Source organism: Phalacrocorax carbo, chromosome 21 (genome assembly GCF_963921805.1).
Source record: "Phalacrocorax carbo chromosome 21, bPhaCar2.1, whole genome shotgun sequence".
NCBI lineage: Eukaryota > Metazoa > Chordata > Aves > Suliformes > Phalacrocoracidae > Phalacrocorax > Phalacrocorax carbo.
Window position 1 is genome coordinate 7,825,752 of NC_087533.1, and position 14,549 is coordinate 7,840,300.

General features: G+C 55.1%; 1 protein-coding gene across 2 annotated transcripts in view; it reads left to right on the plus strand.

The window, feature by feature from the left end:
- Positions 1-364: 364 nt before the first annotated feature.
- Positions 365-14,549, plus strand: part of SIK3 (SIK family kinase 3) — an 89,345-nt gene continuing 75,160 nt past the window's right edge. For both annotated transcript variants that reach the window (XM_064470993.1, XM_064470994.1), the window contains exon 1: positions 365-594. In XM_064470993.1, the coding sequence (XP_064327063.1) occupies positions 391-594 (204 nt within the window). In that variant the 5' untranslated portion in view covers positions 365-390. The remainder of the gene's footprint in view (positions 595-14,549) is intronic.

The window sequence follows — 14,549 nt, forward strand, 5'->3', positions numbered from 1 at the left end:
GGGTCGTCCCGTCCCCCGCAAACCTCCTGTGGGGGTTGGGGGGCCGGAGGGCGCCGGTGGGTGGCGCCCGGCCGGCGCGGAAAGCCGTCACTGGTGATGCGTGACGTCACCGCGCCGCGGTCTGGGAGCGGGGTGCGTCGGGGGTGGGAGGGGTGCTTTCCCGGCGGTTTTACCCCCCTCCCTCCGCGCGGGGGCGCCCTCCCCGGTCGCGCCCCGCCTCTGACGCGGTGACGCGCGTGGGGGGGCCGACGCGTCACGGCGGCGCCGGCGTCAGCGCGCCCGCCCCGCCCCTCCCCCGGGGTTGCCATGACGACACCCCCTCCCCGCCCCCCCCGATGAGCTCACGCGGTGCCGCAGCCCCGAGGGGGGGGTTCTGCTCCTCGCAACAAGATGGCGGCGGCGGCGGCTGCAGCGGCGGCGGCAGCGGCGGGAGGCGCAGGGGGGCCCCCCCCGGCCCCGCGGCTGCCCCCGGCCCCGCCGCCCCCGCGGCCCCCCGGGCCCGCCCGCATCGGCTACTACGAGATCGAGCGGACCATCGGCAAGGGCAACTTCGCCGTGGTGAAGCTGGCCACGCACCTGGTGACCCGCGCCAAGGTGAGGGGGCCCGGGGGCCCGCAGTCCCTCGCCCCGCGGCGGGGCGCGGGGGAGCGGCGGGGCCGAGCTGTCACCCGGCCGCGGCCCCGGCCCCGGCCCCGGCGGGGCGGCACCCCCCGCACGCCGCCCCCGCGCCGCGCTGGGCCCCGCCGCGGCCCCGGCCGGCCCCGGCTCCCGCCGCCCGGCTGCACCGCGGAGGTGGAAGGAGCGGGGCTCTGCGGCGCGGGGATGCCGCCTGACGTCAGGGCCGGCCGTGACGGAGGGCTTCGAGGTGTTACGTCGCTCGGGTCTTCCAGGGCCGAACGCAAGGCGCGACGCGGGAGAGGGGCTGGCGGCGGGAGCGGGTCTGTCCGCAGGTGTCCCGGGACGGGCTTCGGGCCCGGGCCCGCGGGGCCGGCCGAGACCCGCCGGGAGCGAGCGTGTCGCGGCCGCGGGCCCGCCGCCTCTCGGCCGGCTCTCCCGCCGCGTACGCCGGTGGCAGCGCCGGAGCCTCCTCCAGGAGCTCTCGCGGGCTGAAAACCGCGGTAGGAGCGGGACCCGGGGACGCGAAGGCAGCGGGGAGCGACAGGCCGCGAGGAAATCCCGCTCCCGGCTGCCGGAGCGGCACCTCGGGAGGCCGCGGCGGAGGCTCTGCCTTGCCTGCGCTCGCCTCGTCCTCCCGCGAGCCTCAGGAGCTGCCTCACGTTGAAACGTTGGTGCAGATCCAGAGCTGCTTTCGTTTGTTGGAACTCCGGCTTTTTGCCTAGGTAACGAGGTAGAGTTAATTTCAGGGGCTACTTAAAAATCGGTCGATTCACGCCACCCCGACGGTTCTTTTCAGAACCGGGTTGTGTTTGCTGGTCTGGTGCGAACCGACGGCTGCTTGTCCCCCTTCGAGTGCTAGGTGCTACGACCGAACCCGCGCTTCAGCTGCCGCTGTCTGGTGCGGGGCTGCGCCGGTGTTTTCCCCGCTATAAAGCTGAACGCGGCCGGCAGAAGCGGTAGGGGTGATCAGTTGGGATGCCTCGAGTGCAGGCGAGCGCTCATCTTGAGCACAGATCGCTGCCGTGGCTATGAGGTGCGTTCCTGTTTTCAGCCTCCCTTGTTGAGTCAAGGTTTCTTTTGAGCGGTGCCAGCTCTGAAGTTTGTGAAATGCTGAAGCGGTGACAGTCTTCTGCATGGGAATAGCTGGTCTTTTCCAAAGAACGGCAAAACACACGCGAGTTTTGTCTGGAAGTGCCCTTCGACATCGGCAGGGCCGAGGCTGGACTTTAGGCGCTGGTTATGGATGATGGGAGAGGACGCGAGGCTTGGTGCGCTCGGGCTTTGCTAGACAGCCAGCTTACGCGCTCTCCTGCTGCCGTGGAGCGGCCAAGGGTAGTTGGCTGGCCTCAGGAAGCTCGTTCCTGGTGGGATGGCAGGTCCTGCGGTCGCCTCCGCCGCTGAGCCAGCGGAGCGTGTGTGTTGCTGCAGCGGCAGGTTCGGTGCGCTCGCACGTTTCCCTGTGCTGCGAGGAGGAGATGCGATCCCTCTGAACTCCGAGTGCTCTCCGAGACTGGGGAAAAAATACCTGTGCTGGAACAACTGCCATCTGTTCGGCAGTGCCGGTGCCTGGAAGGCTGCGCTGGAATAGCTCGGAGCTGAAACTTGACCTGGAAGCTTTCTCAACTCTGAGGTCAGGTTTCCTTTCAGATTGCAGCCCGTAAAGAGAGCGCGAGCACAGGGATTGCCTTTGGCCTGCAAACCCTCAGCATGCTCGTTTGAGCATTTTTTTTTTTCCTTTGCTGGCGGGGCTGTCGCTCCTGAGGCTGGGAGGGAAGGAGAGAGGAGCTGCTTGTTCTCAGGCTCCGGGACTCGTGGGGTCTGAGGGGAGGTATCAGCGTCAAATGCGTTGGAAAGGGCAAATCTGTGCGGGAATGCTTTCTTGAACGGCAGTGGGAACACAAAACGATGCTACTGAGAGCCGCGTTTCATGGCGGTCGTACCATCCATGGCTTGACCTAACTGCAGCTGCTTCGGAGAAAGTCAGGCCTTGGCAAAGTGGTCCTGGTCAGCGATCTGAAAGAATTCTTTGATGGCAAAACGCAAACGTAGCCCACTCGCCCAGCGTGCTGGCAGCCCCTTCCTGAGGTGATCTCTCCCAGTAGTCGCTGCGGAGGAGAATCAGGCAGCGTTCAAATATAGCCACCAAATCGCTGCGCAAACTTGACCCCGTGTCACATTCTCTTAGAGAAAAGCTGGTTTGCTCGTCACGGCCCCTCCTTGGGAACCGCGCTTGCCTGATGTCTCGAAAGGAATTCCGGCGCAAACGCCTGTGCGAGCTTAAAAATCTATTGTACCCCGACTTTCTAGACCTTTTCAAGGGGGGGAGATTAGGAACTGATGAAGGCTTGTGTTCGTTGCTGCTCCCAAGTTTGAAGGTGGTCTATCGATGAGGCGCTGGAGCCTGTTTTCCTCTCCTGTGGACATTTACCAGGTCAAGCGGACTTTGACGTGCATCAGAAGATAACAGCCTGAGCGTTCCTGGCTCGCGTCCCCTTTTCCCTAAAAAAGAAGAGCGGAGAGAATAGCTTGGTGCCTGTTCTCGTATGAAAGGACCGGGGTTTTTCTAACCGTTTTGAAACCAAGGGCTGCGTTTATTTACAGAGGGGAGGAGAGCGTGTGCTGTGCGTGCCTGGCTCTGACGGTCTGGCGCTTATTGCTGACACAGAACGTTGCCGTTTACTTATAACCGAATTTCACAAGTCGAATGTGGGTCAGCAGTGTTGGGGACACTAACGAAAGGGAATGTTAACCATCCTAAAGGGCAGGAGGCCTGTATTCATAATTGTCTCTGCTGGAGCCGATGAAATAGAAGGGAACAGACGACAATTTATGTATTAACCAAGCCGGCAATTAACATTCAGTCCCTGGTTATGCAAAGTTGGAATCTTGTGCTCTGTAAGGGAGAGCTATTCTGACAGCTGGGCGGGAACCGGGGTTGCTTCTCTGACGAGGATTAATCGGGCACCTGCAGGATATCGTGCTGCTTCTCTCCTTTGCTGCTGCCTGCCTTCTGTCCTCCTTCCCTTTGTCTCCTCTCTCATCTTGCACGAGAAGCCCTTTCTTGTCTCTGTTCTAAAAATCTCCCGAGTGACCTACTGAATGAATTGTTCTCCACACAGTTTCCATTTAGAAATTGTCCGGGTGACTTCATTAGAATTCTAGCTCTCTTCAGACACCGGAGTTGTTTTTACCGTGGCGTTTTTTCATCGGGATTGATCGGTGTATGTTAACAGAGGGGACTTCGTGCACGCGCTGTGCAGCACGTACCTTCTGTTCCCGTGCTCTTCGGATGTTGTGTCTTGGGCTTCAGGAGCTGTTGGGGATGAGGAGGGAGGAGAGGGACTGCCGTGGCGGCTGAGCCGCGCTGGAAGCTCTCTCTGCCGTTGCCATTCCTTCCCTTCTGCCAGCTGCAGCATGACCGGAGGCCCAGGCGGGCTGTGGAGCGTACCTGCCACGGCTGAACCACCCCTCCGATGCTGTCGCAAGCAACAGGTTACTGTAAACGTTAAGCCTTCCCTTATTCTGTGAGTTTGACCTGTTGCAGCCGTGCATGTGGAGCGTTTCATCAGGTGATGAGTATTAATTTTCACCTCCCTTTTTTTTTTTTTTTGAAGCGGAGAGAAGGGTTCACAGTCTCGGGAGAACGCGGCTACCTCCTAAGCCCAGTGACCTTCCTGCTGTGCTGTCTTCGCTTCTTCCAGGCTGGTTCTCCACTTATTTTTGAGTCCCTGAGTGTTTTAAATTACAGCAGCTAGGCAATGGGCAAAGCTAGGAACAAGTCTGACTAGTTGTGCGTAAGAGCATCCCGTTTAAGGGGCTACCCGGAGTCGCTCTATTGCCTAGTAACCCAAACACGCTATGCTTTCGTCCCGCGCAGAACATAGCCCTTCTTCTACCGTAACAAGCACAACTGGAGAAAGGCTAAGGAGCCGGGCCTTTTCTGGAGAGCGGGACGCATCTCGACTTTTACTTGGAGGGGGTATTCCCAACCCTGAGAGAAGCAGCTGAGTTCCTCCAGCTTGCCTTTGAGGGAGTTGGAGTCAGCAGCAGAACACAGCTTGCACTGAAATTCTTGGAGGTGGGCTCTATGGCACTTAAAACTGGGGTGAAGGTCCAGCTGGTAGACTTTACTGATAATTAGGCTTTGCTGCTCTGGAAGGAATCGGGCTCAGTTTGGCAGGCTTTGGGTGCTGAACGCAGGAGGCTCAAGAGGCTGTGCCGACTCGTCTGGGTTTCTCTCTCCCCAAACTGAAGCGCGCTCAGCCTGGTGGGCGGAAGAGTCTTGGCAGCTGCTCTGTCCTGCCCTTCCCTACCTCCGACGTGCAGCAACGAGGCACATGGCTACGGGATGACCACAGGTCGCTTCCTCCCGTCAGGGCGCCCGGTGCGATGTTCTCCGAGCGGGCTGCCTGCCGGCGTGTCGTGATTCATTGTCATCATGTCAAATGGAAGCTCTTTGATACTGGTGCTGCTTGTTTCATAATAAGCCATGTGAGGGCCTCCCACAGTCACCTTTTCTTAATCATTTTCCCTTTGTTTTTCAGTGTTTGTTGGTGCTTCACCTGTCCTGCTTATTTCTCTTGGCCAGAAGAAAGGCTGATGGTTGCAGGTCGCTAATTCCGTGGGCATCTGTTGTACTGCTGCTCACGCGGCCTGCGTTCTCATCACTTGTGTGCTGCAGAAGAGTTGTAGTTTAGCGCTCCTTTGGTACGGAGGTTTAGTAAAAGCCTAAAAGCTAGAAATGGACTTTGGCTAGGCATAGTTGCCCGGTGGGGGTAAGAGAGAATCTTTCTTAAGCCTCACAGAGGCCTTAACTGTATTGGCTGCAGGCTGAAGCAGTGACGTGGTATGTTTCGTTCCAACATTTTTCTTTCTGTAGCAAATAACATACGATTACCAAGAGATGAATGCAAGAGCACGATTAAATTTGAGACCAGGCTTCTTGATGAGTCCCAACAGCACAAATATGCAGAAACGGGGCCAGGAGAGCCAGCTGGCAGCAATGATGTTCCTGCAGGGGCAGGGTGAATGAATGGGCCCGTGGCGCCTGCCCTGCGTTGAGCCTTGTCAGGCAGGGGGAGTAGTCTAAAAGAGCCGAGGTACTCAGTACCGGCTTCTCAGCTGTATCGCTGTTAGCTTAATCGGGGAGTGAGGTGGGCATGTATTTTCTACCTCCTCATCCTGGCCGCCTCCTGCTTCCTGTCCAGTGTCCCTTCCTCCGGAACGCTTGCTGTGCTGGAGCTTTGGGGCTGCCACAGCAGGAGCCAGGATGAAGCCGTGGGAGCCAAACAAACGCCAGTCAACGGGGTGGTGGCAACTTTGGGCAGGTACAGAAATTGCTCCTGGGAGGAGAATTGGTTGCCGCTGACCGGGGCGGGAAGAGGAATATCCCTGACGCAGAAAGGGATCGGTGTCCCTTTTCTTGGCCTGTGTCTCGCAAAGGTTTGGTGAACGCTGTGGAGGCCGATTTAGGGTTTCTGGAGCCTGTGTTCTCGTTTGTGTTTGAAGGAGGAATCGCATTAGGAGGAAATAAGGAAACAGCAGTACGTTGCTGGGAGACTGGGCTCCTCGGGTATTAGATGTTTTCACAGGGAAGCAGCAGTTAAGCTCCTTTTTTCCCCGCGTACCCTCCCTGGGTCGCATATCGGCCTTGTGCAATTCCGACAGATATCGGCTAGCCCAAGCAGCTCGCCCCTTCTCGCTCTCGGGACGGTTGTGTAACGACTGTATGTTTTCCCCATGAAAGTAAAGCTTTAGGAATTTGCTCCAGTGCTGCCAGCAGAGTAGAAGTTACAGTTTTTAGTGAGGTTCTCGTGTGAGTTCTGACTTCCCCTGCGAGCGTGATGGGTGCTGTTGTCCGTCAGTCCCGCTGCCATCTGCGCGGTGTGAGCGAGATGCTGCCTTCGGCTGAACGTACGAGAGCGAGGCTTAAACTGGCTCAAGGGTCCCTCTTTGGTGCTTGCATGGGTTTAAGCAGAGCAGTTTGGAAATTCTCTAGTTAGCGAGTTGTACTCATTTATTGGAGACAGGGCCTTTCTGCTGATCCCAGTCCAGAGGTTTAACATGCTGCGTTAACACTTAAACGAAGAAACCGCTGAAGGCTGATTCATTGTTAGTCATTGTGTGTCTTTTTCTAGTAACTCTGACCCCAAGTCTCTACAGCTGAGCCTAAACCTCACCCTCTCTGTTAAATGGCCATCAAAGGGGTTCCATAAAAAGGGAATTATGTGGCTTCAGCCAAGTTTCAAAGTAGTCGAATCACGCTAGCCCACACAAACAAACTCCCACACCCAGTGGAACTGACACGCTGTGCTCAAAAATAGCACAGCGTTTGCCTGAGTGTGTGGGGGGAGAGGAGCCGAGCTTTGCTGGGCTCTGTTCTGCGTCACCATCTTCGGAGGATGGGCAAGAGCTCCTGGGGCAGCCCGAGCGTCCACCACCGGGGCAGATCTCGCTGGGAGCCCGCCGGCTTTCCTGCCACGTTCGCCACCGTACCTTGCTGGACGTTACCTCGAAGCGTTTAATTCCTGTGGAGCACGTCTCCTGCTTACGCCGAAACGTTGCTGTTGCTTCTGGTTATCGCGGCGGCCTCTGCGTCCGGTGTCGGGGACGATTACCAGCCCGGGCAGCCCCGTGCCTGAATAATGTTGAAGAGCTGTAGAAAAGACTCGGTCCTTGCATAGCACGGGCGCGTTCGGGGTGGCTCCAGCATCCCTCTGCGTGAGCTGCAGACCGTTACTACAGGGAAGTGGGCTTAAGTGTGTAGCTCGTGGCCATGGCAGCTCTGATGATTGATGTAACTTGGCTACCGTAGGCAGGTGGAGGGAGTGTGGAGCCGCTGAGTGCAGTGGCCTGTTTCTTTCCAGTGAGTGGGGTGGGAGCCTGGCGTGAGCAACTCCCCAAAGCGGGGCAGCTGAATCCTGCCTCGACCGTCTAAACAGAGCCTGCTCACAGAAGCAGCCTGTGCATTGAGTTATTGTCTCGATTTGCAGATGGATGAAGCGACTGGCCTAAATCTTGGTGTTGTGCAATGCAGAAGATGACTGTGTTGCTGACGGTCGGATTTAGCGTGTTCGTTGTCGTTCGGTATCTCCTCGACGTTTGCTACTTTTGGGTGCGGTTTGGCAATTGGAAGCTCTGCCTTCAACTTCTTAAAGTATCTGGTGCAGTTCTAGTACGTTAATTATCGAGTTTTGAAGACCATTTAGAAGAAAAGGAGTCTCTGTAGGGTATCAGCATGCGACTGTGGGCCGGGAGCTGGAGGCTAGAGTGGTTTGACAGAGAGCCAGGCACAGGACGACTGTCAGAGCTCCATTAGGAGAGCGCACGCCTTGGTGCTACTGGGAATAAAAGAGAATGTGGGGCTGCGGCAGCAGATTAAAGTATTTCAATTAAAGCCTGGATTTGGAGGCTGTGTACGTCTGCTGCCTTTCAGCAAACAGATGGATGTTTCATGTCTCCTTCCAATAACTTTTAAAATATGGTTAGTCCGATTGAAAGTAGTTTTGAACAAGACGGACCCCGTGAAGTATTTTCAAGGCTGAGAAAGTGCACGTGGGTTTCTGCAACAGAAGGGAAGACGACTTTTTTAAGGTTTTCCCTTACCTAAATGAGTCTCTCTCAGCTTGCGCTCGCTCTTTGGCTGTCCCGGGCTGCCCTGGAGAGTCTCTCCCGTGCATAGAACGTTCTGTGCAGAAATACGTGCAAAAATGGTGCGTGAAAGGACGACGTCCACTGCACTGCGAGCACAGCGGGGTGTTTCTGAGGCTCAGGGACTTAGTGTCATTTAGCCTGCGTTTGGGCTCGTCAGGTGGTTCCAGGTGTGTTTGCGGTCCCTCTCAGGGGACAGTGTCTTTCAAGCCTGAAGGCTTCTTGCTGATGGGCGAAGGCAGCTGAATCGAGGCTGATGGGGCTTCACCAGAAAACTAACTGTGGCATTTCACAACATGTAAGTCTTTTTAATGGAAGGCATAAGTTGACAAGCTGTATGCAATTGTGTGTGAAGCCTGATCAGATAACAGGCCGAATTGCAGCAGCGATCCTAACTCGAAGCCGGTTCCTGCCTGTGGGGAGGAAGGGCGCGCTCTGTTGGGGTGTCGTGCTCGCTGAGGCTCGCAGGAGCCTGGAGTGGCGCTGATGGGCAGGATGCCCTCACTAGGGCAGCCCGTGCGCGTGCCTCCGAGGGGAGGTGAGCGAAGCTGCTTAGATCTTCTGGGACATGGGCTGCGTTCAGATAAAAGCAAAGAAACTGGGTGAAAAACCACCTCTCATCACCTGTGTGTCTAAATTCTTACCATGGTGTCGGTCCGTGCTTTCCTTTAGCTAGCAATGCCCCTTTTCATTGCCTGTTTGTTTGCTTCTCCTCTTTGCTGTCCCTTCGGGAAAGGTTGTATCCTTACCTTTGCCTTAAGGCCTGGGATTGCTGCCGCCTTGTAGGGAAAACAGGCCAGCTAAACCACAGAGCTGCGTTACCAGCCAGTCTGTCGGCTGTCTAAAGCATGAAATGTCCGCTCTGTGGGTTCGTGCGCTGCTGTGACAGAAAGAGGCGCTGATCTCCGACCTCGTCCGTAGCTACCTTTGCACTGAAGTAATTAGCGCTGTGGAAAAATGCGTGCCTTTTGGCCAGTCACCGTAACAGCATGACTGCGTTTCTGTGCTTCCGAAATTTGAGTTTAAGCTCAGTGGCACTGGCAGTAACTGAAGTTGAAAAGTATTAGCCGTTGCACTTAGTCTTTCCTCTCTAGATGTGCTTGTAGGAAACCCGTGGGCTGTAATCTTGCAAGTGGCTCTGTCAAGGTTATCGGCTAGACTGGAGTGCCGCTGACGGACGGGGCTCCTGGCAGTATGCGCGGCACCTCCCGGCCGAGGCCGCTCCTGGCTTTGGCCGACGCAAGCGCTGCCTCCTTCTGCTGGCCGTGCAGCTCGCCGGAGCCCCTCGGGCTGCCGCAGGGAACTGCTCTGACCTCTCCCCTGCCTAGGAACATGGAAAGGATGGCGTACCACTTGCTTCGTGGCAGGTTCTCTCGCTACCAGGTGGCCAGAAGACAATAGTGCCCTTTTGCGGGAAGCTTCTGTAGTATCTGGTGTCTTCTGCATCCCCGAGGCTGGTAACAGCTGTAGCGGCTTCTGCAGTTTTTGAGGTCGTAGGGCTTCTCCCCTGCTCCCCCCGGTAAGACCGATTGTTATATAGATTAGCTTGTACTACTATTTTATTTTTTTTGCACGTGTAAATGTACTGTGAAACAAATAGAATCGTTACCCAGCAGCCATTCGCGAATACGTTCTCAGCCGTACAAAGCCCATCTCTGTCCTTGCGTCTTGAGCATTTTGACACCACGAGACGGCTGTCGGTTATACAGCAACTGCTTGTTTTCAAGCACAATCTCACTGGAAACCAATAAAACTCATTCTGATTCATTCTGTATGCAAGGATTTTAATATTTGGCTTCCGTGGTGGTTGTTTTTCACCTGAGCCGCTCTGGGAAGCGTAAGATTAAAAAAAAAAAACAAGCCCAAAGACTTTTCCATTCTGCTGGTGAGTTCAGCTGTTTTATATTATTAGAAACAAAATACAGAGTTGCTGGAGGAGAAGGAGATCACGGTAGCTACCCCCGCGGTGAGCTGGTGCGTGGGCGTTGCGTGCCCACTGCCCGGGCATTGCTGCAGTTCCCACGGCAGCCGAGGTATGCGGGGAAACCTATGCTTAGTCAGAACAAAATATCAATATTTTTTCATCCAAGTTGAGACTCCCATTACAGAGTAAGAAGACGAGCGAAGACTGACTATAGGTATTTTCCCACTCGGTAGGCGCTTCTGCAGTTTCTGAGTCATTTGCCAGACATGTGGGCCCTTATCTCTGCTCTCCGTTGTTTGTGTCTGGGGTGCGCGCCGTTGGTCCTGGTTTGGTACCCCCGGCAGCACTGGGTCCTTGTTTTCACTTAGCACGGACTGCTGAGGCAGCTGTGTGTGAAGTTAGTTCCTTCACGTGAGCTCAAAGGAAAAGAGGGTGGCTCAGGAATTGCAGAGTGGGATCTGAGACTGTACCACCTCTTTTTAAGGCAAGGGCGGGATGCAGCCTCTAACAGTGAGGGTCATTAAATTGTCTAGTTCCTTTGGATGAATTTTCAAAGACCTGGAAAACCTGCGTGCTGCCACATAAGGTGAGTTTCCTGGAGAAACGCAGCCTTTAGCCCATCTTTTTTGCTGGCAGCGGTCACTCTTGCGCGCTCCGCTCCCAGTGCAACGACGGCAAGACAAGGAGTTCTGAAAAGCTGTTGCGGAAGATGTGCTGGTGGAGCTCATGGGACAGTGTCTGGTTCGTACCAAGTATTGTCATGGGGAAAACTTCAGCTGAGAATCTTGGAGCTGCTTGAGAACGGGAGAAACTAATTGTCCTTCGTGTGCAGATACAGCTTGTTTTTTCTCGGGATGTCAGGTTAGTGGGTGACTCTTGCGAGAGACACTGGAAACATGGGGGACTAACTGCCTGCACTGCAGTGTCTCCAGGAGGATAGGGAAGCAGCTGTTAGTATGTCTTTCTAAAACACGTGGGAAGTGGCAGACCTAAAGTTCACGTTTGGTTCGAGGATGTCAGTGTGCTTGGCTCTGTGAGCAGAATTGCATATTCCGTGTCACAGATCAAGGTTTACAAAAATCCTGCGTTGTTTCAGCAATCGGAGCTCTTGCGCCTTGCCAGTCGGTGCGGGAGTGGAAGCGGATGGGAGAGCACGTGTGGCAGCAGGGGCTGGGCTGTCAGGTTGTCCCGAGACTGGGATTATCAGTTGGTGCCATCAAAATCGGGACGGGCACGCATATTTTACTTCTAGAGCAGCATTTTTGGATAATCAAATTTCAGGAACTTTTGTAAGGCTGAACTTAAAGGCAGATGGGTTTAGGGGGCAAGGTAAACCCTTCGAGGGTATAATAAAATCTTGCATGTCCTGAGACAACACGAATGGAGTACTGCAGCCATCCTGATGTAGATGCGGCAAGAGATTTTATTTAACAGAGGTGTAACTCAAGTTGCCTTGAAAAATGCTGTTGGCAGAGTGACTGGGCAAGGCCAGCAGCACGTGGCCAGATCCCTTCCTCGTTTGTGTGGGTGGTGGGGGGTTCCTCGTCACCCTGCTGATAAGCAGCAAGGAGCAAAGCAGCAGTAGTTTGTGGTGCAGCAGGAAATTAGTGGGAAAACGAAATGTGTCAGAGCTTTCACCATGGCAACAAAGCCCAGCTCATAGCACGGCGAGACAAAAGCGGGTCAGCTCTGTGCGGAGCGAGGTGGGAGCCTTCTCGAGGCCTCTCCAGAACCTGCCCCTTAATTTCTGGGCAAGGAAAGCTGCCGAACGTGTAAAGGGCTGGTATGGCGGCGGCGAACTTCAGGGTCTGGCGTTGGGGATTGGAAGTGAGTTCTGCTGATCTCATTCTTGCTTCAGCAAAACATCTGATTTGATTTTTAAAGGCTGCAGTGGATGGGAATGTTTTCTACACTCCAAACAGTCATTCAGATTGTTTACCTTTCCTTGATAATTGTTTGTAAATAACAGAGAGTGGTTGTAAGACTACTTTAAGACAGTGCCCAACTGAGTTGCTTAATTCTTAGGCTCTTTCTCTTGGATTTGTAAACAGTCCACGGGTTGCACTAGCACCAAATCACGTTCTGATGGCACGCCACCCGTTTCTTCCTCTGTCTTCTCGTTCTGTGCATTCCAGCATTTTGGGCTCTTCTGTGAGGTTAGCGAGAAAAGGCTTGAGCAGCACTGATGCCATTGCTGATGCGTCGAAGAGCTGTCTCTGCTTCTGTCCCCCCCAGTAGTGTCTCTCGACACAACTTCTCCCCGTGCGGTTTAGCCGTCCCCAGCCAGGCCCCGGGCTGCAGCGCAATAAGTGGCGGCGGGCTCCGAATGATGCTGCTGCTCAGGAGTTGTTTTCCTCATAATCGAGCGGGATATTAAAAGGTTTATGGTTTATAGTTACAGGCATTGCTCCGTCCAGAGGAGCGTCGAAATTGATACGGCAGTTACTGCCGGGCTCGTCACGGGTTGTGCCTCTCACATGCTTGGTGGGACAGAAGTGGAGGTTGCTGGAGGAGTGCCACCAGCGAGGCGAGCGGGGCGGACGTGGGCCGGCATCGGAGCGGGCGCTGCTGTGGCTCCGGGGGAGCAGGGGACAGGGTGCCGGGTGGGCAGTCCCGCGCCCGCCTGTCGCGAGCCCTTCAGAGGGCAAACAAGAAGCAGCAGTGGGCCGTCGGTTTTGCAGAGCACAAATACTAAAAGGACAAAAAAGCAACTTCAGCAGTGCTAAAAGAGCAAGAATATTTTGTAAAATTTGCTTATTCCTGTCGCCTCCTCTTTGAATTTGTCCTCCAGGCAAGAACTGCAGCTGAAGTAGGGTGGTTCTCCTCACAGCGCTGCATTTTACCAGTCTGCTTTACTGTTACTTTCTTTTTAGTTGACGTGCTGCTTTTCTACTTTTTAGGCTCATAGCGTTGGAACTGACTTAGCTGTTTCACCGTAGATACCCATCTTTCCCCAAACATTGCTTGCCGTCACATTTAATAACTATATCTGTGCATACTCGATCGAGGGCTTCTCTTTCAGCAACGGCTCGGAGCTGCACAAGGAGCGCTGCTTCACACCGTGCCCGGAGCCGCCTGGCAGCGATGGCACGTCCTGTTGCGACATGCAGCAGTGACCAGGTCTGGGCGTCTCGGCCCTCGGCGGGGAAACGCTGCTTCCTGGCGGATTTGCATCCCAAGCCCGAAGTCAGCAGTTTGGAGTTTTGTGCGGTAGGGTGCCCTGGCTTGTTCGGGTGAGTCATCATTCAAATAGTCACCAGAGCAAACGTGCTTGTCCAAACAAGAGGAGCTCTGCAGAGGCACCCAAGCAGGCTATCTTAAAGCAAGTTACGTGTCTCTGAGGTAAGCAGCAAAACGCTTTTTGTTTTACCACACGTAGGTCACCAAACTCGAAAACCTTATGCATTAGTCCATGTGATAAGACCGCCTTTCTTGCTGCCTGAAACAAAGCTTCACTTCCTGTCCTCCCAATTCAGATCCTATCAACTGGGAGGGAAAAGTGATTTGGGCTGAGGGGATGTGTTTTCCTTGCTGGGTCCCAGAACAAAGCCTGCTCTGAAAAAAGCCTCCCGTGGTGCCGCCTCCTTCTCACGGGTGGAAACCTCAGCCGTGCATCTGAGTTGCCAGTGGTGAAATTCAGTGCCGGGGATGCTCCAGTTGCATCATAGACTAGGAAGATCAACACTCAGTTAAGACTCCTTCCCTGTGCGGGTGCCAGAGCAGTGGCACAGGCTGCCCAGAGAGGCTGTGGGGTCCCTACCCTGGAGACATTCACCCCCCGCCTGGACGCGGGCCTGTGCCCCTGCTCTGGGTGTGCCTGCTCAAGCGGGATGTTCTCCAGAGGTCCCTCCCAACCCCTGCCATTCTGGGATTCTGTGATTGCTTTTTATTGTTTGCTAGGCTTTTTTTTCTTCCGTTAAATGCGTTCCAAGATCTCAAACGCAATTCCAGTCTCCTGTTTGCTGTGATCCTTTGGTTTCAGTTGGCTCTGCACAGAAAAAGGTGCAGGCTGCTCTGCAGGAACGGCACGTGTTGTTAGGAGGCTTGTTTGTACTGAGCTGAGTCTTCAGTTTGGAGTTTTTGACCTCTCCTGTGCTACTAATTCGTGGCTTGAGCAAGAACAGTTTGAGGCGTGACTTCAGCGAGTCTCCTGACGCAAAGTCGGAGGCAGCCGTGTCGGCCTCCAGGCCCTCCAGCCCCCCGTGCAAAGCAGCACGCAGTGCACCTGCCTGGGGTTATCCCGAGCCAGGGTGCTCTGCAAGCGCCCGGCTGTGGCTCTGGGCTGTCAGCAGTGTCTGCCTCCTGCCCTGTCATCTTTTATGGGATTCCTCCCCAAAATGCTCTCCCGGGCTGCAGA